Source organism: Nothoprocta perdicaria, unplaced genomic scaffold, assembly GCF_003342845.1.
Source record: "Nothoprocta perdicaria isolate Ctin4 unplaced genomic scaffold, notPer1 scaffold_64, whole genome shotgun sequence".
Taxonomy (NCBI): Eukaryota; Metazoa; Chordata; class Aves; order Tinamiformes; family Tinamidae; genus Nothoprocta; species Nothoprocta perdicaria.
In genome coordinates this window covers 766,450-791,259 of record NW_020455910.1, presented here as the reverse complement: position 1 = coordinate 791,259, position 24,810 = coordinate 766,450, and the positions used below count along the sequence as shown (strand labels likewise).

General features: G+C 43.4%; 2 protein-coding genes across 2 annotated transcripts in view; both read left to right on the top strand.

Moving 5' to 3' along the window:
• RAD54B (RAD54 homolog B) overlaps nt 1-24,810 on the top strand; it is a 62,040-nt gene that overhangs the window by 19,835 nt on the left and 17,395 nt on the right. Inside the window, exons 4-5 of the mRNA XM_026050019.1 lie at nt 19,899-20,099; nt 23,149-23,436. Coding sequence (XP_025905804.1) covers nt 19,899-20,099; nt 23,149-23,436 — 489 coding nt within the window. The remainder of the gene's footprint in view (nt 1-19,898; nt 20,100-23,148; nt 23,437-24,810) is intronic.
• Nucleotides 20-6,230, top strand: FSBP (fibrinogen silencer binding protein). Its single transcript, XM_026050020.1, has 2 exons — nt 20-780; nt 4,885-6,230. Exons 1-2 carry the CDS (start codon nt 410-412, stop codon nt 5,408-5,410), a joined length of 897 nt encoding a protein of 298 aa, XP_025905805.1. The 5' UTR covers nt 20-409; the 3' UTR covers nt 5,411-6,230.

The window sequence follows — 24,810 nt, the reverse complement described above, 5'->3', positions numbered from 1 at the left end:
CCCCCCCGGGACGCGTGCGGGAGAGCCGGGCACGGGTGTCAGAGCTCGTTACTCCAGCTCAATTAGGTAATTTTTAGCTGGGTAATGTGCTAATCGTTAAACCTTTATGCTATTTTTTTTTTTAAATCCTGTGTGTGTCAGGGCTCTCCGCACAAAAGTGTTTTTTGCTTGTTTCTTCTCGTCGTCTTCAGTCTGAAGCCTTATGTAGGTCAGGCTTGGCTTAAGCAGATTTCCTGAACCTGCGTCAGCTTAAGCTGAAGGAATTTTAATAAACCCTCCCTTGTAGGCGTGGGCCTAAATGAGACTAGCCTAGTTAAGCCTGATCTTTTTCTGTTTGTGAAAAAGAGCTGAGCGGAGCTAGGGACTGCATGGTGGCTTCAGGAGCTGCTTCCTTAATTCAAAGATAACAATGGTCGGGAAGGCCAGATCTTCTAATTTCACCTTATCCGAAAAGCTCGATTTGCTAAAACTCGTCAAGCCGTATGTTCAAATTCTCGAGGAACATACCAATAAGCATTCTGTAATAGTGGAAAAAAACAAATGCTGGGACATCATAGCTGATAACTACAATGCCATCGGAGTAGACCGGCCTCCTCGCACTGCCCAGGGCCTGCGCACGCTGTACAAGAGGCTCAAAGAATATGCCAAACAGGAGCTATTGCAGCAAAAGGAGACTTACGCTGACTGTAAAAGCAGCATTTCCGAGCCAACCAAGAAAGTTGTGGAGATGATTCCACAGATTTCCAATGTGTGTTTAAGAGACAGGAGCATTTCACAAAGGTGAGATATTTTTTTTTTTTCTCCTCCCCTGAATGAAAATTCTGGCGCCTCCTACCTACTCTGTAAGGCTTTTCTTAACTTGTGCTCAGTGTCCTGAGGCTTAGAAGGGAACACCCCCCCCCCCCCAATTGGGAGCAGTGGCAGGGTAATATTTCTATTGTTTTTATGGAAAGCTTAATGGTGACTTAACACTGCATTCATTTTCCAGCCCCGGTTCAAAGCCTGTTTCAGAGTCTTTGTCACCCTCTGGAAAGTGAGGGTTAAGAGGGAATCAAAGGGAAATAGGAGCTCCAACCTCTACCCCTCCCCTACCTTTTAATAGGCAGATTATTCAAACACTGGCAAAGTGAGGGCTATTCTCCTCCATTTAAGGTAATACTGCAGTCATTTTGCAGCATATGGAACAATTACTAGTTTATGTAAGATCTTTATTAAAGTTAGATCATAGGATTAAGGAAATCTTGTTCATATTCCTTTTTTTTCCCCCCTCTCTCATTTACTGTGATGTTTGCATGTTGTATTTTAACTGATCCCGTCCTTAAAAAATCCCTCCCTACCACACAGTGCCTTTTGTGAGTGCAAATGTATTTTTAAATCATACTTTACTCGCACTGACAGCCTTTCTCTGAAACTGGAGCCAAGCTAATTGCGATCTAAACTCCAAATACTTCAGTATTGTGGATTGGGTAGCTTGGAGAGAGCAAACCGAGAGGTACAGCAGCAGAAGTTTCTTTTTTTGTAGTGTTTTTTATTTTTTTTWATTTTTTTCTGAGTGCTCAGTAAAGTGAGACGCAGCGTGCAGATTTGAGCCAGACGTAATCCAGGCAGGCAGCCCTGCTCACCCAGCCGCCTAACGCCCCTCAGCTCCCACTTGCAACACTCTGCTGCTCCTCTGTGGGTCCTGGAGGGATCAAAAAATGCCCGGGTCCCGCCTGGGCTCCGGCAGATGCAAACGCTGAGATGGGAGGCAGCAAGGGGGGATCCGATCACTCCCTGGTGACCTTAAGAAAGCCCCGGGTTTTATTATCCCTGGACACCCAGGCGAGGGTGCCGGGGCCGAGCGCGCCAGAGGGGCCGGCCTGCGCGCGGGGGGATTTTATCCGGCGCCTCCGCTTGGGCCGGATCCGAGCGGTGGCCCGCGGGCCGGGRGCTCCACAACTAGGTGCGGGCCCTGGCGCGGGGAGCGCGGGGATGCCCTTGGAGCGGCGCGGGGGACAAAGCGGCGCCCAACTTCGCTGCCCGCGCAGGGGGCAGCGCCCTGCGCGAACTCGGGCTTGTGCCTCTGCGTGGGAAGGGCAGCGGCGCCTCTCAGGAATGGCTCTGAGCCCCCGGGTTCGGCTCCCGCGCTTTCAGCAGCGTTTTGGCAGCCCATTTCGGCTCCGGGAGCAGCGGCACGGCTGCCRCTTACCCAAAATGGTTGTTCCCAGGATCAGCCGGTGCAGCGTGTGCTGAAGGAACGGAATGTCATTTAAATGCATACATTATTTCCTGCCCAAATATATCATTATTTGATCATTCTCATCTTCCCTGTGAGCTACCGTTGCCCCTCATTTTAGATTTATGTGCTGGACTTTTAACTGAGCGGAGTAAGGCTGAGGTTTTGGGAGGGAGATATGAGTAGCTAAGAATCCAAATCCGTAGTCGCACCTTTAAGCGATTCCGAGCTCGCTGTGATTAAATGCAGCCTAATGAATCATGGGTGCCCCTAGGGGTATAAATACCCTCCCCCAGTTGTGCTAACTGTTCCCGGTCTTTCTTCCAGTTAAGTTGTCAGAAACAACATTTGTAGGCACCCTACAGGAGTTTCTAGTGCTCATCTTTTTTTTTTTCATCACTAATTGTTTGCCTCATAAGAGACTGACTTAAAAAACAAACAAACAAAACCCAACTCTGAGTTAGCTAAATATTTGGTAGTTTGCTAGTTTCTAATGGATTATACTGCAAGAGGTGGATTTTTCACTCTTCGAAGGGTCTAATCCACGCTAGAGCAAATCTTGCCTGCCTGTTTTTAACCTCTCTCACTTTCCCCGTCTCGCAGTTTCCCTTTGTCAGAGTGACCTGCTTCTCCAGCTAGAGCTTCCACTTTTCTCAGGCTACAAGCTGGCTAGGAGCCAGGAAATAAGAAAGAGGGAGGCTGTGTTAAAAGCTGTGCCTGTGAACCAGGGAAACCCGGAATTACCCTCAGCACGGGGGGAAAGCGGTGGAAGTGTGTGGTGCAAATGAAGGAGCCTTCCAGGGAACACTGAGAGGGATGTGGGAAAGGGGCCTGGCGAAAAAGTGAGGCTTGTGGGGTGAGGAAAAGGGGAGGCCTTAAGACTGACACTTCATAGGCAGCTCAGGTGACAATAGAGGGAATTAAGAGTAGCCCATGCTGCTTTYTGCAGTAAGTGAAAGCTCTGTTTTAGGTATCTGCTTCAGATAGATGATTTTTTTTTTTTTTWARGRAAAAAAGCACTAGTTTAAAATAGCTTAGGTGGTTAGCAAAATTAATTTATGGAAAGTATATTGCTCTCACCCTGTTAAAAAGCCTTGTGATCCAGCACGGAGAAACTTGCATGCTTTTATTCTAGAAGTTGCACCTTAATGGATAGGGGACTAGATCAGCATCCTACAGAAATTGCAGCCGTGGCCACTTGTTGCCTTTAAAGCAAGAATTTTAAAGTCCGTGGGGCACCTTCTATCTCCTTAACGTTGATATCAAAAGTTTATTTACACAAAAGGCAGGATATGCAAATTTAAAATCCTAATTTGCTTCTAGGAAGTTGAACCTGCCTCGCCACTGAGCAAGGCAGTGTGTTAATAAGGAGATAGTTTCTGGAACTGTGAACTGCAGGGCTTAAAAGGAGTTAAAAAAGCTTAATATCCCCCACCCTCCCAGCTTTTAATAGCAAYTCAGGTCCTTCAGGCTTGGGGAGCATCTGTGATATCTTCTGTGACTGGTAATAACCGTGGATCCACTCACTGCCYTTAGCTGAGCAGGTCACTTCTTCCAGAGTTGGGGAATGTCTCGGATCTGTGTCCGGTACTTAAAGCCCCTGTTTTAGAGAATCCCTGTCCCCATGGTGCATTCCCTGTGGTAGCAGGGCTGGCTCAGTGTGATCCCATTGCTGTGTTTCAGCTGTAGCAAAAGCCTTGCTGTGGATCTGTACAGGAAAACAGATGAAGAAGCTGACGTGGCTTAGAGCAGTTCCTGCATACAGGGGCCATGTGCCGAACTGTGATGTGCTTTTGAAACACAGCTGATGGTGGAGAAGTAAGCAGGGACACGTCRAACCATTTCTGTCTTCAAAGCTCGAGTAATGTCAAATCCAGATTTGAAGTGCGACTGACTCGCGGATTTACTCAAAGGCACATGAGTCAAGAGGGTGTTGTAGCCTCMACAGTCGGAGAAGTGCTGTGCACAACAACTATCCGCTGTTGTGATGGAAACACTTCCATGGCTCCTTGAAGCTCAGAAAAATACTGACGTTCCTGATGGGAAGGAAGGAGCAGTAATGAGCTTGACTCCATCATCCACTGCTAGGGCCATCATCTGGCCTCTGTCCCACGACTAAGTTTATTCAGTGATTGTTTTGCATAAAACATACTTATATCTGAGTGTATGAATCTACAATAGAGAGCACGTTATAACAGGAGGAGATGCAGTAAGTTTGGGGCAATAAGTTTGGGAGATGGATGGGTTTCTACCATAGTCCTCTCGATCTAAATTTGTGCCTTTTTTCCCTCCCCGCACTCTGTACTGGACAAACTGTTGCCTGTAGCATTAGCATTGCCTGCTGCTGCTTTGCTTTTGTCCTGTTTATCACTAACAGTCCTTCTGTTAGTCTGTTTAGCCTGTTTCAGAATCAGGGCTTGCCAGGGTGGTTCTGCAATAGGCCCTGCTGTCCCTTCAGTAGTGGTGGCACCTGGACATGAGAGACACCTGTGTGTTTGTGGTGGGAAGAAAGAGGGGGACAGATAGTACAGACACTGTTCATGTAGTGAGTTAGAGCCATAAACATAGCAATGAATAGTATTTCAAATGAAACAACGATGCTTTTCTTTTTCCTTTTTTTTTTTAATGGATTTTCATGGGTGACTTAAATATCGTTTTGTGTGTTCTAGTGCTGTTGTCAGTAAAGAAACAGTTGCTGGAACGAGTTCACCACAGGCAGTGCTGGATCCCCCTCCTGCGCCAGTCATGATGGAGTTGCAATTGGAAGAGGATGTCAAACCTCCCCCCTCTTTGGTTATAGACACCCAGCAGAGTGAGAACTTAGGCCAAGAGGAAGATCACCAGTTGGTGCATGTTATGGAAAGGTCTCCTTCAACCTCAGTATCTTCGGTTGACATGAGAGTGATGATGTCTCCTTCTCCCGTTCCAAGAAGAGATGAGCTTTTTAGGCTTGAGGTTGGAGACCGCTTTAGACCGATGTGTGGGTACGACCCCCAGATGTTGCAAATGCTGAAAGAAGAGCATCAAATAATACTGGAAAATCAAAGAAGAATTGGGCTTTATGTGCAAGAGAAAAGGGATGGTTTGAAAAGAAAGCAGCAGCTGGAAGAGGAACTGTTGCGAGCAAAAATCAAAGTAGAGAAGCTGAAGGCAATACAGCTACGGTGCGGTCTGCCGGAATACAGCAATATCTAAATATTTTATTACTTCTGTCTTTCTTTGAAATACTTGATGATAAATGCTTCTGCCCTAGCAAGGTTCTTACGTTAAAGAAGAATCATTTCTTCTGTCAAAATCTGGTCTTGAGAGATGAAATCGTATTTTCCGTTTTGTTGTTTCTGTACCTTAATGAAATTGTCTTGTATTAGGTTTGAATCTGCTGACTCTTTCAAAGTATAGTCAAATCCTGTAGCTCTAAGTGTTTAGGATGATAAAAATGCCCATATTTTGAGTATTTTCACTTATCTCTAGTGGAGTTATAATGAGCTAATGGAAATTTAGTCCAGCTCTTAAAAATTCTGAGCATTTGCATAATTATTTCAAAGAAATACCTATCCTCTAATGATCTTCATGAAGTCACAGGTTGTTAAATGCATATAAAAAAAGTGGTGTTAGAGGTTATGTTTAAATATCTTTCTCATTCATTTCAAGTTGCAAAGTCTTATGACAGTGGTGAGATTTTGCCGATATATCAGCTTGGAAAAAATCGACCGGATTGTTATATTTTTTTAATGTTCCATAGACAGGTGAGCACAACTGTACATCTCCAAAAAAGTTAACACTCCTTTTATTGTTTTCAGTGGATGAGTGTTTCCATAGGACGTTATCGCCGTAGATACGATGAAYGCAACACTTGAAGTTTTTGGAACTGCATGCGTGCCCAATTTGTGTGTGTCTAGTGACCAGGAGCGTATATTCAGTTATAGTGACTACCCTGGGCAGCAACCCCAGGRATGTCTAAGTGCTCCTTTGCATGCGTAGCTGCTACAGTGCATGTGCAACCATGGCTGTTGCAGGTGCCTTTTGATCCATATGGCTATAAGCTACCAAGGTGGAATCGTTGCTGTATGTGAGTAATATGTGACTCGAAATCAACAGGAGATTCTTTGTTATTCTGAGTACCTTTTATAAATGCTGTTGTTCTGGTCTTTTGATTAGTTTCAAATAAAAAGCCCAAAAGGAAATAGAAATGCATTGTTCTGTCTGTCCCAAAGCAGCCCTTTCCTATGCTGTTCTGATCAACATTCATGARCTAGAAGCAAAATACCAGGAAAGCAAAAGTCCCAGACAATTAACTTCCATGTAATTCTTGGTCTCCTCTCTGTTATGAATGGATCCCCAACAGCCTTAGACCTCTGGCTCCTTGCTCGCTCTAACAGTATTTTTTTCCTTCCTTTAGCCTCTAGTGCAAGAAGAGGAAATTAAGGATAGGGCTGAGAAAAAGAGGGAGAAGAGAGGAGCTGCAATTCCTCCCTATTTTGGACAGTCCCAGCAGCAGGAAGAGCAGAACCGACAGGAAGGAGAGTGTTTCATGCTTGTTTAGCGCTGCCAGCAGCGTTTCCCAAAGGTGCTGCTTGGTCCAGCCCTGTGGAGCCTCCCTGTACACGGGGCACTGAGCAGGCTCTTGGGATAAGGGTTTGGGATAAGGGATAAGGATTTGCTGCTGCCTGGCAGCCCCCCGGCCCGGTTGGGTCACCACAGGGATAAACGTTGCTGCAAACTGAAGGCTGGAAGCGTCTAAGTTTAGTTGAGGCATTTGCCGAGCTTGAGGAACTGCAAATTGTAGGGTTGTGATGTGGGAGAAATGGTCTCGACTGTTGGTGCCCTGGGTAAGCTTGAACAGGTTACGTGTGGGAAAAGGAGAAGGAGCGAGTCTTTTGTAAACACACTGAGGAAAAAACACGGTGAAAACAGCTGCTCTCGGTCTGGACTTCCCCCAAACTTTCCCCGTTGCAGTGTTTTTTTAGAGGGGTTAAATCTCTTATCTTTTTTTTTTGTGTTTGGTCTGTGAGCACTGAAAATGATGTTTAAATAAGTGTCCTCCATTTCTTTACCGTCATTGGCTTCCTTCCATATATTTCAGTTCAAGGGGATTGATTTGGGTTTTTGTATAGCTGAAAACACTTCACTGCAACACTTGCATCCCTGAGATCACAGGATTCAAAATCTAGCTCTTTGAGAATTAAATAAGGGGTTTATTTGATGCTCTTTGCCACCTGAAATGTGACTTCTAAGAAATGGGAAAGAGCACTAAACTCTCTGCACTTATCTGCAACTTTGGATTACCCGATTTTATATTATCTTTTCAGCTGAGAGTCTGGTTTCCAGTGGTAAGGAGCTAATTTCTAAATTCTTTTTCTGTCTTGGTGTATAATGTCAGCGGGCAAACTTCTAATAGTCCAGAAAATAATCCCCTAGGGTTTGTTGTCTCGTGGTGGTTTTGAATTGCAGCTGTTCATTCTTTGTGCACAAAAATGCTCTACGGAGACGTCGGAAACTTCTGAGTTCTCCACTCAGCTTGAGGTAGATGAGGAGGAGACCTCCAGGGTTTCTATAGGCCTGGCATTTGGGGGGGTACTAGAACCAGGGGGATTTCTACTCTTAGCCTGCACTTGTTTCTGAGTCGAAATACCAAGTAGATGCAAAAATCAGATTCTAGGTAGAGCAAACTCTCCTTTGCTTTCTGCAAAAGGARGAGGGAGGATGAAAATTAGTAAAGAAATAATAAAACACACAGGTCTGCTAAGAATGGTCTCACTAGAATCCACGTTCCCCGTTGGGTTGTTCTGGGTTTTTGTTCATGAGTGGAAGACCTTTGGTTCGTAATTGCGGGTGGCATCTCCAGTTCCAGGGTTCTTCTGCTTCCAGCTTTTGGTTTTCTGTTTCAGGACGTTTATTATGAAGGAGGGGGAATCTCTTGGATCCCTGCATACCTCAGTTCTTTCTTCATCTGCAATGTCACATTTATTTTCTTCCACTGCAGAAATGTTTCCTCCTTTGCTGATGTTATTTGCTCCTTTAGCGCATATCATGGTGCTGACTATATATTATATTATACACTGTGTGTTTTTGTGGTGGTTTCTTTCCCAGTCCCACATCTGCTCTGCARTATCAGGTTATCTGCTGGAGTCAGTCGTCTCCCTTCTCAGTGCCCCTTCTTGTTTTCTCTTCCCCAAGTATTTCCTAGTGTGGATGATACATATGCTGCAGCTGGGCCTTGTCCTTCTGGACCCTGCAAGTACTATAAATTTTTACAGTTTCAGCAAAGGTTAGTTTATTGGCTTGTGTGGAAGGGGTGGTGGGAAGCCCTCCCCTCCTTCCCCACTCCCCTTGCCCTGTTACTTCAGGACATCTGGCAGGGCCCTTCCTGGCTGCCTGTTTACAATGTGTAAGAGCAGAGTAACTTCAGGCAAGGACAAATTTCCACCCTATGTCCATGTCCTTCTATTAAGGTAACCAAAATAAAAAGGCAGTAGAGGTAATTTAACTCCCAACATTTAATGGATTTATTTAAGATTACAGTAAAAAAAAAAAAAAAAAACCCCACAACTGTGATACCTTTGTGATAGTTATGATAACATCTCATGTAACTTCATCTGTTGGAGTAATTGATTTTTATTCTATGCTTTTATCAACTCTCCCTTTTCTCTCCCATCCTGACCTCTTCTAAACTCTCAGTGTCTCTGGAATAATTTTGTTTGCTCTGTTGCCTTATATTAGAATTCTTCCCAAATCAAATAGTAGGAACAAGAGGTACTCCAAGACAAGGAAGGATTACTCGTGGCTGATCTTGCCTGCCATATTCTTGCATTGTTATAGAAGGGATTCCAGCAACCTCCATCTTGTTTGCTGTAATTATTTTACTTTATTTGTTTTCTGGTTTGGGATTTTTTAACCCATACAATGAAAATCCATAGACCAGAGCTTGCACACAGTCCTCCGTGGGCAGACTTTGTGCCGGTTTGGTTGCCAATAAGCAAAGCCGTAAAGTTGCTTAAAATTAAGAGGATGGTTTTCTAAGTGGGAGGAATAGAGAGAGACCCATTGCGCCCAGACTTGCAGGATAATCTGTCTTCCCACAGCTCAGGTTTGCTYAACCCACCCGCCAGCCTTCTGTGATGGGACGAGTGCTGGGGAGCTGAGGGGGAGCAGTGGATGTGACCAGCCTTGTCCTCAGTCCGKCTCTCAATCGAATCACAGAGTCATTATGGKTGGAAAAGACCTTCAAGATCATCGAGTCCAACCATAAGCCCTTCAGCATCATAACTGTTAMAACACGTCTCTAAGTGCCTCATCTACCCGTTTCTTGGATGCTGCCGGGTTGGTGACTCCACCAGCTCCCTGGGCAGCCTGTTTCAATGCTCCAGCAGTCCTTCCATGTAGGAATTCCTCCTGGCATCTCTCTCAGCGTCCTCACAGGCCAGCCCAGCAAGTGCAGCTGCATGAGCGGACACGGAGGTGGGTTGAGGACCGAATGGCAGCGCTCAGGGGTGCRCAGTCTAGTTGGAGGCTTCTGGCCTCTAACTAAGGAGGATTTTACCACTGTGTTCGAGTATCCGAGGGGCAGGTGTGGGGAGGATGGAGCCAGGCTCTTTCAGTGGTGCCTGGGGATAGGATGGGCATAAACTGGAACGCGGGTGGCTCTGAACGTGAGGAAAAACCTCTTTGCTGTGAGGGTGGTGGAGCAGAGCGGGCAGCCTCAGAGGCCCTCCTGGAGCTGCCATCCTTGGAGACAGCTCCAAATCCATCTGGACATTTTTTAGGCAAATTGAATCTCTTGTTGATGAAGTTCCTAATGCTGCCCAAGGGYCACTGTGCTGCTTCTTGAGGGCAGGGAGATGATAAATGTAAGTTAAAAAAATAATAACGGGAATGGAACTAGTACATTTTGCTCCAAAATGCATTATACAAGGGTTTCACCTATCAAAGTTTTACATATATTTAACCCACAATATTCAGTTTTTAAGCTGTGATGTTTTAAGGTATTTTTTGTTGGTTTTTTTTTTAATGTTTAGGTAGTATATGTAACTTCTAAAATTTTTTTGTATCTTATTTTACAGTGCAATGGGAGAGTTCCACATGCATTTGAATTTTGGAAAAATCATAAAAAGGTTAATCATGGAGATGATAGGCTGTTGTTTTCCTAGTATGTTGATTAATTCCATATTCCACATGCAAAAAGAAAGAGAAACCCTTAAGAAAGAATACTTATTAGCATTTAAAGCATTTTCCCTATATAAAATGTAGCTATTGAAGGTGTGTTCCTAAAGAGTTAGGCTTTCATTCTGTTCTCAGATAAGCAGTCTTTCAATCATTTGAAGATTTCATTGTCTAAGTCTTAGGTTAAAAAAATAGCAGTTAAAGCAATGCGAGCCTGTTGGCTGAGTCAGGTAAGAGATAACCACATTTCAGCCCTCCTGCGAGGCAGGTTTCTTGGTTTAATCCCTGTTAGAAACAAAAGCCCTCACTTTGATGTCAGTCAAGCAGGCCGCGGTTGCTATTAAATAGGATCCGATTACTCTGGACAAAGTTTCTTCCATAATGCCGGTATGATTTTCTTAAATATTGCTGTAAACTAGCTAAGCAAATCACTCTCTGTCAATTCTTGCTGTAAAATCTGCAGTTGTTCAGCGCTAAGGGGGCTGCAAATGTCACTTGTGGTGCCTGTGTAAGGAGGCACCTTCCTTCCCTGATGAGCAGAGCCTGGTACCCGCACACCCGTGGGAACACGGGCACAGATACCCACACAAAGTCAGACCTRCATAGGGGAGTTTGGGGAGCCCTGAGGCTGCTCGTGCCGCGGAAGCTGGCTGAACAGTTTACAAGTGACATCAAAGGTGGAAGCCATCCCTTGGGATCGGCACACGGAACTGCAGCGTGTGGATGGAAAGCTGCCACGTCTCCACGCGTTTTAGTGTTTCCATATATAAATAAGCGGTCAGTTCAGGACCAAAAATAGGCAGGACTGACACAAAGTCGGCTCAGTTGAAGGCATCCGGAATCTATGGCTTCCTGCTGGGAATCGTCTCCRTAATTTGCATCGGAATTTCTGTGCAGTTTCAACAGCATTCAGTTTTCCTGCTATGAGGAAGCAGCAAAGGCAGCGCATTAAGCATCACTTAGACCACAGGGATGCATTTCTCATCTTCCCTCCTCCCTCGTCTCCTSTGTTACAGTTTTGCCTTCCTGGTAAGAATAACAACACTCTAGGTTTTTGTGCTTGGGCCATAAATACCACTTTTCTACTTGGACTCTTGAATGGATTACATTTATGTAAATCAAAGTTATGCAACTTGATTTGGAAAGATTACTCTTTCCCTTTTCAAATATTTCGTCAGCCAGTCTGTAAGCAGTCGTTGCTGCATTAACACATGAAAATTCTCAAAAATATGACTCATCCTCTGTGTGCCTCTTTCCAGGATAATGCCATAAATTTTAATAAGTCTTGTTTAAATAATTCGGATAGGATAGGAATACTTTGCATCTCTTACTTCGTGAAAAYGGATGCAATCATTTATATTGGTTATTTTTATTTTAAATGCTCCTTACTATAATTCAGGGTTACCAAAGATGACCATAACAAACGGAAACAATTCATTAAAATAGATTTCCTTTAAATATGTGCTAAAATAGGTGTTAATACCAAGTATGCATAATCTTAATAAATCCCTTTCGGCCTACTTGCTATTTGTTAGAGATAAAAGTCTTTTGAGTTTTGGGGAACAAAAATTCTGTAGATCACAGAAATCTAGCTCTCTTTACACATATATTTATGTGTGTGTATATTTACATGTATTTATCACTATAAATAACTGTAAATGTTCAGAGAATGCCAAAGTGTATATTTTCAACGTACGACCCTGGGATTTARCTGCGTACCTTCCATTAACGTTTGACACGAGATTGCTTCCCTAAATCTCTGCAAGCTGCTTTGAGAATTGCCTGCGTTCGAAATGGCTACAGTTACCCCATGATTGCTTTAACATTCGAAGTATTTGGCTTTATTCATCGTCCCCTGCCTAATAATTTGGAATTTTTGGTAATTTAGTTATTTAGATCTTTTCCACTTATGCACTGTTTAGACTGTCCTGTATTGCAGTAACATTCAGTATTTATGGAACCCAAGCACAGAGGTTGCTTTTTGATGKCACTTTTGTATTCATTTCTGAAGTAAGAGAGCCTTTAGTTGACTACTTAAGCAGAACGGCTCTCAGTGTGGATTAAATGCAAGAAGGGCACCTTAGATGGCAACCTGAGGTGCAGTAAACGGGCCAGTTGGGTGGCACGGGAGCAGTTCCACCATTTCCTGGAGCTGATCCGTTTTCCTGCACCGCGTGATRCCGGCAGCGTTTCAGCATTCTCAATGATGCTGCTTTTTCCTCTGGTAATAGGACTTGTGCATCTATTTCTGTGGCTTGACAGATGCTTTGAGCTTAGTTCATTAAATTTTTACAGTGGAAGCTGGAGTCGGGTTTTTAGACAGCTGAGAGCTTTAAGAAGAATGGGTTTCTACCAAGGAGCTGTAATTGTGAAATTATTTGCTCTCTGACGTCCTTTCCCCATTCTTCACCCGTAGCCTGGTATCCTAAAGAGCTAAAKGTTTATTTAGATTGTGGGAAGGGGGCTGCATTCCTGATAGTTTCCAGTTATGTATTTCTGGCATCTCTGTTATTGTGCATGGAAAGTTCGTATTTAAAAAATTATGAGGGTTAYAAACTCAAATACTCAAACTGTTGCCATATGCAAACCTGAGTTCAGCTTTTCTGTGCATTATGGTATAGCAGGGAGTTGCATGATCCTGTGCTATCATTTATCCATGGGTTTCGTCGCTGGTTTCTGTCCTCAGAGTGGGCTGTGTCCACCCAAGGAGCACATTGGCATTGCTCCTTGTTCAGTGATAGCCTTTTGCCTTGTTTTCAGCACACTATTCAAACAAAATATTATTTTTCTTGTCTTTTAAAGCAAAGCAACATTTCTAAACAAATTATTCCATTTAACACAATGTTTTCACTTATAAAAGGGATAGACAAGCTTGAAGCTTCTCACCTGAGCCTGTGGTTGCTGAATTCAGGATAGCCTGGTACTGTTGTGGCAGATAGTGCTTTGCCCTGGGTGGGTTTTGCACATATTAACTGACAGTAAATCACAGAATCACAGGATGGTTGAGGTTGGAAGGGGCCTCTAGAGATCGTGTAGTCCAACCCTCTGCTCCAGCAGGGACACCCAGAGCAYGGGGCACAGGGCGGCATCCAGGCGGGTTTGGAGACCTCCAGAGAAGGAGACTCCACARCCTCCCTGGGCAGCCTGTKCCASKGCTCTGTCACCCTCACAGTGAAGAAGTTCCTCCTCACCTGGAGATGGAACTGCCTGGGTTTCACTTGGTACCCATTGCCCCTTGTCCTGTCACTGGCCACCACTGAGAAGAGCTTGTCCCCTTCCTCCCTACATTCCCCCTTCAAATGAACTGAAAGCCTGAACATTTGCCAGCCTGAAGAGCAGAACGTACCCAAGGGAGATGGGCAAGAACGGCGGGAGGATCCAGGATCCAAGTATTGGCTCCTGTTGTTCCAGCTCTCCTGCGCTGCCCGTTGCCCCATTCCAGACTCCCCCCAGCCTCGCTCCTCTGCCTGCCTCGGGCTCCGCATCCAATCCCGCAGCCAAAGGGCTCCAGTGCCTCCACCTCGCACTCCGCATCCCTAAATCTCCCCTCGTCCCTCCCCTCTGGGGACCTGCTGCTGAATTGGATGCTGTAAAATGACTGGGAATTAAAATATATATATATTATATATAAAATATATATTTTTCTGATGTTTTGCACCTTGGAAGTCCTAAAAATTGAACTGGGGAAAGGCAGTTAAGCTGCAAGGATGCGGAGGTGGAGGGAATGGAGCAAGGACAGAGTGGGCCCTGCTTGCCCGGATGTTTAAGGAGCCCTGAACGCCCTCCGTATCCTTGGGCAGCCGCTTCCCATCCGGACGCCCCTCCTGGCCCCTCTCCTCTCGCGACTCCCTGTTGTCCTTTGTGTTCTGCCCCTGTCACTTTTCCTTTTTCCTGTCCCTGCCTGCTCAGCCCCAGCTYTCATTTCCTTCTCCCAGGTCTTTCCATACTTTTCTTTGGCACCTTCCACGAAACCATCCGTTCCTGACCAAACTTGGATTTTGAAGGACAGAGATCAGATACCATATTATTTTCTAGCCCCAGTTCTTCTTGCTCAGAAAATCCCACCCCTTTTTTTTCTGCTTGAGTTTTACACTTGCCTCCCAGCTTTCCTTTCCATTCCTTCTCCTTTCCGTTGTCCCTGGTTGCTGCTTTTATTCCCTCCCTGCTTCCAGCCTTTCCCTGGGTGCTCTGCTGCCGGCTCGCACCAGCCCCCGGGTTTTCTCTTTCTCATGGCGGGCCTTTCGCTCCCATTTTGGGCCTTCCTCTCAGGCGGCTTCTCCCAAGCAGCCCTCCCTCACAGCTCTCCCCATCCCCTCTGTCACCTTTTCCTGGCGGGTTCCGACAGGGGAGACAACGWCTCCGAATGAGCAGGACGAGGAGGAATTCCCTGCCGGAGCACCTGGAGCAGGCCCAGCTGTAGTCRGAGCAGTGAGGCCTGTGACCACAGAGAGAGTTATTCTCGGCCCCAGTTAGAGCATGTCCAGTGGGTAATCCTCAGGAAATTAAGCTGCAGGGAATGTGCAAAYTGCGTTTATTTCCAAAAGCTTTTAGCTTTCAGGAATGGAAAAAGGTTTACCCCGGCCAAAAGAAAAAAAAAGTGCTACCTTCTCCCTAGATTTCTAGATTCTTCCCCAGGGTTTGAGTTGCTAGAGGTTCTACAATGAATGATAGTTTACTGTGATTAAAACTATATCGGTGACTTTTGTTCTCACAAACAGTGACTCCTGTTTTGCCAGTTTCTCTGAACGTTGTGCGTGTGTTCGGAGACACCTGCCATGGAAGACTCGGCCGGCCTGGCAGCAGTCTGGCAATGTTCTCAGCTCTGTCAAGTAAGATGTGTTAGTGGAAATCCCCACAGCAATTCGCATGGCTTCATCCCAAACCAGCATCTAGGCTGGGGAAAGTGACTTCAACGCAGATGTTCCAAATGCTTATCTCGCCGTTTTATCTGTTCAAAACAGTTCTGGATGTCAAGCTGTGGTCTGTTTTTTTGAAGGAAAAAATGACTTTTTGAAACAGCAGTCCTTAGGTGAGATTGCTAACCCTCATGTTCATCAAGCTCTTTCAGCAGCAAGTGCGAAATGGGAAGTATTTTGCTTGCTTTTGTTTGTGAAAGACATTAAACCAGGGACGTAGGGGGGACCTCAGCAGGCGGCTTTTGAAGTTGGGCCCTTCCCTGTCAGGACTCTGCGTCTCTGCAGGTCAAGCTTAAACACGGGCAGGACCGTGGGCCTCCCCAGATGACAGCTGATGGTTTCATCTCGGCTGTGATGCTGATTTGGGCAAGACGAGCTACATCTTATGCTTTTTATGGGGAAAAGAAGTATAAACTCTGGATTGTAATYAAGGAAATCTGAGATGTTATCCCAGCTGTCACTGATTCCTGTGGTTTTAGAGCAAATCAGCGCAATGCTTTCTGCTTGTGCTGCCCATAAAACCTCTTGTAGAAGTGTCCTGCAAACAGTTATTACCTATTTTTGCATCTTTACCACACAATAATGAGCATCTACATGTTAGCTTAGAATTACATTTATCATTATGTTAAAATTGCCTTGCAAGTGGACAATGCTATCTCTTTATCACCTATCTTTAAATATTCCTAGGGAATATTCTTGGAGGTTTTTCACATTCAGACATTGTGTGCAGAGCAGGGTATKTAACTACTGGGTAAACATTTGTTCTCTAAATGTTAAGAATGAATTTGATTAAGGAACTTTTTGATTACATCAAAAATGAACCTCCATAAAATGGTTCTGCTGCCTGGAAGACAAAAGTGCCCTTGGCTTGGGGGAGCCCATAGCAGGTATGTGCAAGTGGCTGCAGAGGCTCGGGCAGAGCAGGGCTCTGCGCTCGAGTTTCGGCTGTGATTCATTTGGAGTTGGGATTTCCTTTGTACAAGTCCAGACTTCTGGCTCTATCCAACTCTCTTTTTTTATCTGTTTTATTATTTTTATTAAAAAAAAAACTTTAGTAAGATAGTGTACAGTTGGAGGCAGTTGTTTTCTTAAACTGTGAAATTCSCATTTTGACAATTACTGCTGCTTAAAAGACTTAAACCAATTCAGAGAAGAATCTCAATCATTTGATACACCCTTACAACATGAAACTGCAGGCATAAGAGTGATTAAATCATCTGTCAGACCCGGCGCTTTCCAAGTGACAGCTGCCCCTATGAGGGGACCGTCTCCGCGCGTTTCCTCCTCTTGCACTGGCTCTGGCRGCTCGTGGGGGATCAGAGCGCGGGCTCCTGTTGTCCAGACTGTTGAGTCACCAAGGCCGGGGATGGAAGCGGAGCGGGAGAGGGGAGAAGGGGAGGCCCGGCGCCTGGCAGGATGGTGATTAAACCCCATCCCAGGCTGTGATGTCTGGTGTCCCGCTCACAGGAGTGAGTTGTGCTCCATGGGGTTGCAGCGCCGCCGGCTCCCCTGCGCTGTCCCCTCAAAACGCATGTTTCTCTTGCCTTTTGCAGCCTCCAAAAGCAGGCTTTGATTTCTAACTGCGTTGGGAGTAACCTAATGCATTTAATCAATACATTTTCTCTATGTCCTGTTCATCARAAACTGGTTAAACTAGTTTGCCATTGGAACACTCCCCCCTTCCCTTTTCCTGGAGCCGGTCCCACTTTCTGTAAATCATCACCTTCCTGAGGGCTGCTGAAACATTTCCTCGTATCAAGTAAGCCATGGTTTGTGTCTTGAAACTTAAGCCTTTGCTTTCTCAGCTGGGTACGTTTCTATTTGTGCAAGTTTTCCCAAGCCTTTTTACTGCTATTTTCAAGATTTCCAAGCTGCTCGTGCTGTAAAAAAGACAACATCATTTTCTTCACAGTTAAGGAAACTGCCCTTCCACGCTGGGCGGTTGGCTAGCTGGGAGAGAAATGAGYGGGCATGATCTCCTGATCTTTTCCTTCATACAGAAGTTGCCATTCCTTTTTATTTTCAGTCCAAACTGAGAGCAATTTGAACTGAAACAGCAGAGCTCAGAATTTACAATTGCAGTTTATCTTCGAGGATCTTGGCAAAAGAATCTCTGTTTGGATACTGTCTAATGGCAATGGGCAGAAACAGTTTTACTGGCTGACCGTTGCTCTCGGTGTTCCCGTATCAAACTCTGCTACACTCAGCATACCAGTCTCATTTCAACTCAGGGAAGGTTCCTCACACTGTGTTCAACACTTGGGTATTTTGCTATTGCACTGCAATGCATCCTCAAAGTTGAACAGGTTATAGAAATAGAAATTACAATAGTTCAGAGGACAAACTGAGGGAAAAAATAATGAGTATTGCAGAGTCTGGTGGGTTTCAGTTTTCCTTTAGAGCCATGGTAATCTTATATGTAATATGTGCCCAGTTTTCTTCTCCCTGGGGGTTGATTGCTTTAGATGCTTCTCCCCTCAAACCACTCTTTTAAACTGCTTGTCATTTCCAGCACTGTGTCTATACAATTGTGTTATTTTTTCTTATCGTTTTAAAAGGGAAAAGAAGAATTTGAAGAATTGTTACTGATCTTAAAATGAATCTATTGGTAATTGAGATAACACCAAGCAGGATTCCCCGGGTAAAGGAGCAGTGACCGTAAACTAGACCTCAGGGGTCACCAAACTCACATGGGGGCCCATGGAGGAGATGAGGACGTGGCCACTCATTGACAGGGGACCATCCTTCACGAGAGAAGAAGGTTCTGCAGTGAAATCTCTGTTTCTTTGCAGTAACAGTTATTTAAACTCCAAAAAGAAGGAAACAAGTAGAAGTTGCCAATTAAAAGATAAGAATTAATTCCAAGACCAAAGACAAAGTAAGCTCTTATTCTGTTGATCTAGTTTATGTATTGAAGCTCAAAATAGAGCTCAAATTTAGTTTTTTGTATTTGTAGCAGTGTAAGCATTTTCTACTTCTCCTCCACTCTCCTTCAGCCTCCAAATCTTATTAATGGTGTTACTGAAGATCCAATAGTTCCATTGCACCTTTTTGCAAAACTGCAAGGATTTATACTTCCTCCCTGGCACATTTCTCAGGTTTCATCTAAATACAATTCTCTACTTTTCAGAAAGAGAGAGTCTGTTCTCTTCTCTGATCATGGTGTCTTCAGTAGCTTGGAGATGGAGTCATGTGTGGTGCATGAAAAACTCAACAGGGTACAGGGCTAATGCCCTGAAAAGAGATCCAGCTGTGGAAAATCCTATGCTTAGGGTCTATGCTAGGTTCTGTGCACACAATAAAACTGGTAGGGAACTTGGGGAAGAAAATCCGTTTCCGTAAATACATCACTTTGCATATATTTAGTACTTTTGCTAATAAAATAAAAGCTAGTCTGAACAATTACTCTGATTTTAGGCATATAACTTAAATACAAGTGTTTTGCAGTTTCAAGAAAATGTGGGCTTGATGCAGGTTATTGGGCTGCCTGCTTTGTTAGACCATTACTATGAGCAAAATTTAACTCTCGCTGCTGCTTCTTTAAATACCAGCATAGTTGAAAAGTTTGGGAAAGTTAGTCTTGGGCATAAGCATTTTTTCTTTTTTTTTATCAGATTTATATAGTCTTGAATCCCAGATGGAATCAAAGGAGCAAAGCGATTTAAGCCTTTAACCAGCTTGCAAGGGTATTTTAATGAAAATTAGTCTGATTCTCTCTTTGAAGTTGTGCATGTGCTGCAAAGGAATGCTACAGATAGTCATTTAGATAATACTGAGGACTTACCTACCATTACTTGACTCATGTCAGATTGCTAACTCTTGAAAGCATGTGTTTATTCTTAATCCATGTTAAAAGGAACTGTTATTTGTTCTATTATGGTTTCTTAACCTTATTAACGTAAGTATTTCCGACTAATATTTACATCCATGATACTTATAATTTTTAATTATAATTATCATGTCAGCAGTTAACTGCTGACAAATGTAAATTAAAATAGGCTTAGTAGCAGCATTGGAGATGCTGCAAGCCCAGGAGATGCTCTGTTTCAAGATTTGCGTAATTATTCATTTTGAACAGCATATTAAAGAGCAGTTGCGGTAATTTTTCACWGTGTTATGATCCTAGTGATTCTCCAGCCTGGTGTAATAAACTCCAGATGTGGTGACTGGCCTCCTTTACTGTCTTTCTTGAGTTCTGTGTTTCTGTCCTTGCTTCCAAGGCAGGGCAGTGGCCCATCAGGACCGTGTTTTCTCCTAGCTCATTCCCCTTCTGTTTCCTCCAGCCTTTCCTTTGGTTCTTTTTCCACTCTCACCATCATTGATGCCAAATCAGGATCCCTCTTGTTAATGCACCCATGATGTCCTATTCCTGAAAGCTCAGCCTTTCCAAAAACAGTCCCGTAAGATCAGTTCTTATTTCATGTTGAGGCCCTGTGCGCTGTTCTGTCCTGCTCCAAATTTAACATAAGCGTCCCAGGACAGGAAATAACGCTGTGTTTGTACAAGATGAAATGCACAGATTGCCCTTGATTTGTTTGGAAAGAAAACAACTGTATGCTTCACCAGGAGAACTTTTGATGTTGTGTTGCATGTTATTTCCCTTTTAGATGCACTGTCCTTGCCGGCATCAGGAATGGCAGGAGAAGCAGGGGCTCAGGAAGAACCCGGCTGCCTTACCAAGTACTTCAGTGTGGTGTGGTGTAAGGCATCAAACAAGAAGCACAAGAAGTGGGAAGGCGACGCTGTCCTTATTACAAAAGGGAAGTCTGTCATACTCAAAGATATGGAAGGCAAAGACATTGGAAAAGGTACTGTGTATTTACATGTATGTGTAAGCGAAGAGCTGGCTTAAAAATCATCTGCTTTGAACGTAAGAAACACAGATCTTTTGATATCTTAGAGTTCCCAACGCTAGGCTGTCGACCAGATKGAAAAAAAGATAGATTTTCTTTTTGGCAAAAAAAGGAAAAATACTTTCCCCTTCTTCCACACGAGGCAGGTGCGTGGGGAGGCTGGGGCAGGCTGAGTAACACTGCTCACAGAAACCCACATGCTGCCCGCGCCAGCCCCACCGATTCCCCAGAGCTGCCAAAGGGGGCCGAGAAGCTGGGAGCTGTCTCCTGAGTCCTGTCTAGCAGGGCGTCAGGGTGAGGGGAAGGCGCCCAGGTGAGTTGCTTCTCGAGGTTCCAGCCAGTAGGATAATCATTGGGAATGTCTGAGGCTGGATCTGTGCTTCTCAGCTAGTCACACGGCTAAAAATACTGTCTTTGTTGGAAAGACAAGCAACAGTGACGTTTTCCAGCCGAGCCAAAGTCAACTGTGTGGCAATTTTTAGTCTTGCAGTTTTAGCAGCAGCTGCTGCTGTAAGACACAGTTTGGGTTGATATCAGAGTTAAAAATAAGCCTAGCCAGCTATAGGCTGCAGTCAGCTCAGAAGCTGTAATTTTTTTGTTGAAAGCAAAGCAAGAATTAAATTTGCTAACTGAGGCAGAGATATTTACGAGGGGAGTGTGATTGAACAATGTTGCTACAAAACACAATTTGATTAATTTTAGGAGGTGGTTTCTCTGCTGCTCTGTTACAATGCCTGTGAGCCTGGTTAGGACCAGGCAGTTTTAATTTGGAAATCAGTTTCTGATTTAGAAGCTAATTTGAATTCATTTACAGCAAAGCAATATATGTACTGGCTTGCTTGTTTTTGAAGCAAGAGAGAAGGAGAGTAATGCTTGGAATGCATCAGCCACTACCCTGTTTTTTTTGTGTGTATATATATATATATATATATATATATACATATTTTTTTTTTAAGACCTGTCCTCTTGAATTAGGAGAAAATATAATGGGAAAATGAATTTTCTAGGGTTTTTTTTTGTTTTTTTTTTCCTGGTAAAAATCTGTTTGTTTGATGGTGTCAGGGAGCACAATGATGTCAATGTCATTAGTGCAACCTCCCCCTTCAGAGTTGTTTTCATTGCCCTGATGCCACATAGCTCATTGATTCTAAGAATTCATAAACTGACCAAGTTAAGAAGTTGTAGATTTTAAATTTATGCAATTATCCAACACGCCCACTGAGTAGGAAGGAAAAGGATTATGTTGTGCAGTGGTGCTTACCTCCAGAAGTGTATTTACCACTAAAAAGTTTATGAAGAGTAAGTTAGCATCAGGGTGATTATTTTAAAATAAAAAGTTTAAGTAAATTATTTTTTTTACTCAGGCATTTTAGGGTTGGATCTAGAAAGGGTATGAAAATGTAAAGACAGCACCAGCTTTAGCTTGTTTTTGAAGAAGGGACGCAGCAGAACTTTTTACTCCTCTTCCCTGCAGATGYCCTAAATCCTCAATAATATATTATAAAAATATTCAGAATTCCTTTTTTTTTTCCCTGATTTGCTCTGTGTTATAGAAATAATTATTTCTTGTAGCTCGGCATGCCCCGCGTGCAGCTGGGCAGAGGTAGTACTAGAAAAAAATGGTGAATAAGGGTAAGTCTGAAATCCCCTCCTCAGGCACCTCATTTACGAAGGCACTTGCCTTCACTTACATTGCAGCGTCTCGCTCTTTCCTGAAAGCAAATGTTCTCTTTTTTCTTTATTCTCTGGAATATAAAAACACCTCCTTGTCCTTTTGGGCTGGACTGGGTTTCAACATTTGTTTAGACACCTCAGCTAATTTCTTCCCCTTAGAGGGATTCAAACCCAGATCTTCATCTCCCAACCTTTTGGGGAAAGACACTAGTGCCTAGTGTCTCCAAATCCCATGGCCCCACTAGGAGTTCCCAGGACCCTTGTATGTGATTCTTGTTGCATTAAATGTGGATAACCTTGGAGAACTTGGCTTCCCTCACCGGCCAGTGTTTTACCTGCTACTCTGCAGAGTAAAGCTCTCTATTTTTTTTGGGCTCAACTAAAGATTCGAGCCTATGTTGTACAAATTTGACAGCTGGGATAAAAACTATGCCTGCTCCTAATTTCAAGGTAGAGATGTGGCTTTGAACTCCCCGAGTTAGGAGAAGAAACTATATATCAGCCTTCCATTTTTAAGTGAGAGCTTAAACTCCTAGAATGCTATTTAAAGAAGGAACCACCACTCTTTCCTTCATCTTTGTCTTAAAAGAAGTTGGCAGCTGCTGCTGTATTTTGTAAGGAGACTAACAGTGTGTGTTAGGTGCTCTGAGAACGTCCACCTGACCAAGTCCTTAAGGGGACATGAGAGAATGTCCYAGTTCTGCTTCCTGAGCGGTTTCAGAATGAACGAAGTATTGGGTTGATAAACCCAGTCAAAAAAACAAGGTCTGTATGCTTTAGGGCATGTGTGCAAGTAAAGCTTTTAGAAGTTTAAGAAACCTTAATTTTAAACAGCTAATTTACAACGATTTTTCAATTGTTCATTCCATCCAAATCAATAACAAGCAGGGCTAGTGGTGTTTGGGTATGAAAGGAAGAAAAATGAACCCAGAACAGCCAATTGTTTTGAATAAGTTTAAAACTAAGGTTTATTTTTATGATTTGGTGCTGTGACTTTTTTTTCCTGAAATTCTCTGAAACAAATACTTGATATTCAGTGGAACTAGTCGATGGATGGATGGATGGATGGATGGATGGATGGATGGATGGATGGATGATAGAAAGTTTGTTCACATAGCCTTGTATCTCTTATAATCCAGATTATTTTCACTGAAAAATCAAGCTCTGGCAAGTAGAGAAAGGGTTTATGAATTCAAATGTGTAAAAATTCAATTGCTTAACAGTCCAGTACATTTTGGTAGTTTTATTTTATCTTCTTGAAGACGAGTATTGATGTTAAGGAAGTAGTTTGCTRTGTTGTTCTAATTACTAGATTTTTATATTCTTTTAGGTACTGGATATAAATCWAAAGAGCTGGAGGATCTTGATGAAGGTCAGACACTGAGGATTGGAGGAAAAGAAATTGAAGTGCTGGGTGTAATTTCAGCAGAAGACTTCAACAGTGGCAGGTGTTTTCAGACTGCAATACAGACTCAGAACACAGTTCCCACTGCTTTATGCCAAGCTACCACAAAACCATTCTGTAATCCATTCAAAAGCCTCTGTCAGCCCAGTACTAAAGAGAATATGCTCAAAGATTCTCAAAGCTGCAAACCTCGCCATGATCCAAATGCCTCAAGTAAGATTTAGGTTTTTAAGTTTATTTAAGCATACTCTGTCCCATAAGAAAAAAAACTTGAGCTTGTAAGCAGAATTTCTGCATTCTGCAATGCATTACTGAAGTATTTCTCAGATGCAATAGTGATGTTTTCATTAACAACATGTTAGGATTTTATCACGTGTGCTTTTAATAAGTGTAAAAATAAGTGCTCTGCAGAAAACAAATTTCCTCATAGTTAATGCGAGTTAAAATGAATTAGAGTCTTTTTGCCAAGGAAAGTGAGAATATTGAACAGAGAAGGGGTTTGACACAAGCTAGATGTCCTGCACGAGTTGCAGCTGCCCGTGGGGGCCAGTGAAGCAGTGACAGAACAAGCAGCGCAGTGATTACGGCGGAGGATCAGTAATAAAGAGGTTAAGCCAGATTCAGAGAATTGCACCTGCCAGTGCCTGATCCTTCACAACCAATCAATGCAATTAAACTGCCCAAACTTAACAAGATATGTTTTGGAATAAAACATTTTTTCTCATTTTTTGTATTTTTTATTTTTGTTTTGGTAATGCTAGACCTGCCCTGTGCTGAAGAGCCATGAGAGTTCACAAATTACGTGGAAACAGGCTGGATAAGCAGTTGTATAAGAGGGWTCTTGTAAACATTTGATAGTCACAAGAAGTGGCAGTGCTTATCTAAGCAAGGAGTGCTCATCTATCTGCCCATAACAAGCCAGGCACACAGCCTGCCGATTACAAACCATGTCCTGGTGAAGGCTTTATCTTTCAGATGAAAGATAAAACTGTTTAAAGAAATGCTATTAGCTACAGCAATGTGTTACTCATAAAATAAAAAAGAATCTAAGTTTGTTGCACATTTTCATTACAGTTTTGCCCTGTTTTATTTCTTGCCTCCTATCCTGAAAAGCGTAGTAGTTTTCAAAGCTGCTGCTTGGCCTGCCCCTCTGTAGAACTCCTGTCATCCCCTTCCTGTGTAAATAAATAGTGAGATCCTAATCACGTGGCAGCTAATGGTATTGTTTGCACTTTTGGGCTTATTAGCAGTCTTCTGATTTGTATTCAGCTTGATTATATTGTGTCTAACAGTGCTCCTTCCTGTGATTTCAAGAAATACTGCATTAATATCCTAACCTAAAATGTGGAATAGAGCCAAAATAGTACCCAAATTAACTGCTCTGTTTTTACGTTGCTTTATTCAAAAGCTAGGCTTTATTCTAATTGTTTTTCGTCTGTGGTTTATCTGATGGTGAATTTGAGTACTTCTCATGAGGTGTCCCAAAACTGATACGAAGAGTCCTAGATGGATCAAGAGCTGGGCTCTTCAGGCATTAGTGTCACTCACACAGAAGAATCCCGTGGTTTATTTAAAGTTTTGTTACCT

Bases quoted from the DNA above. Each gene is read 5' to 3' on its own strand.
- FSBP (XM_026050020.1), top strand. From the start codon at position 410: ATGGTCGGGAAGGCCAGATCTTCTAATTTCACCTTATCCGAAAAGCTC. The intron at 781-4,884 runs GTGAGATATTTT...TGTGTGTTCTAG, and splicing joins GACAGGAGCATTTCACAAAG to TGCTGTTGTCAGTAAAGAAA.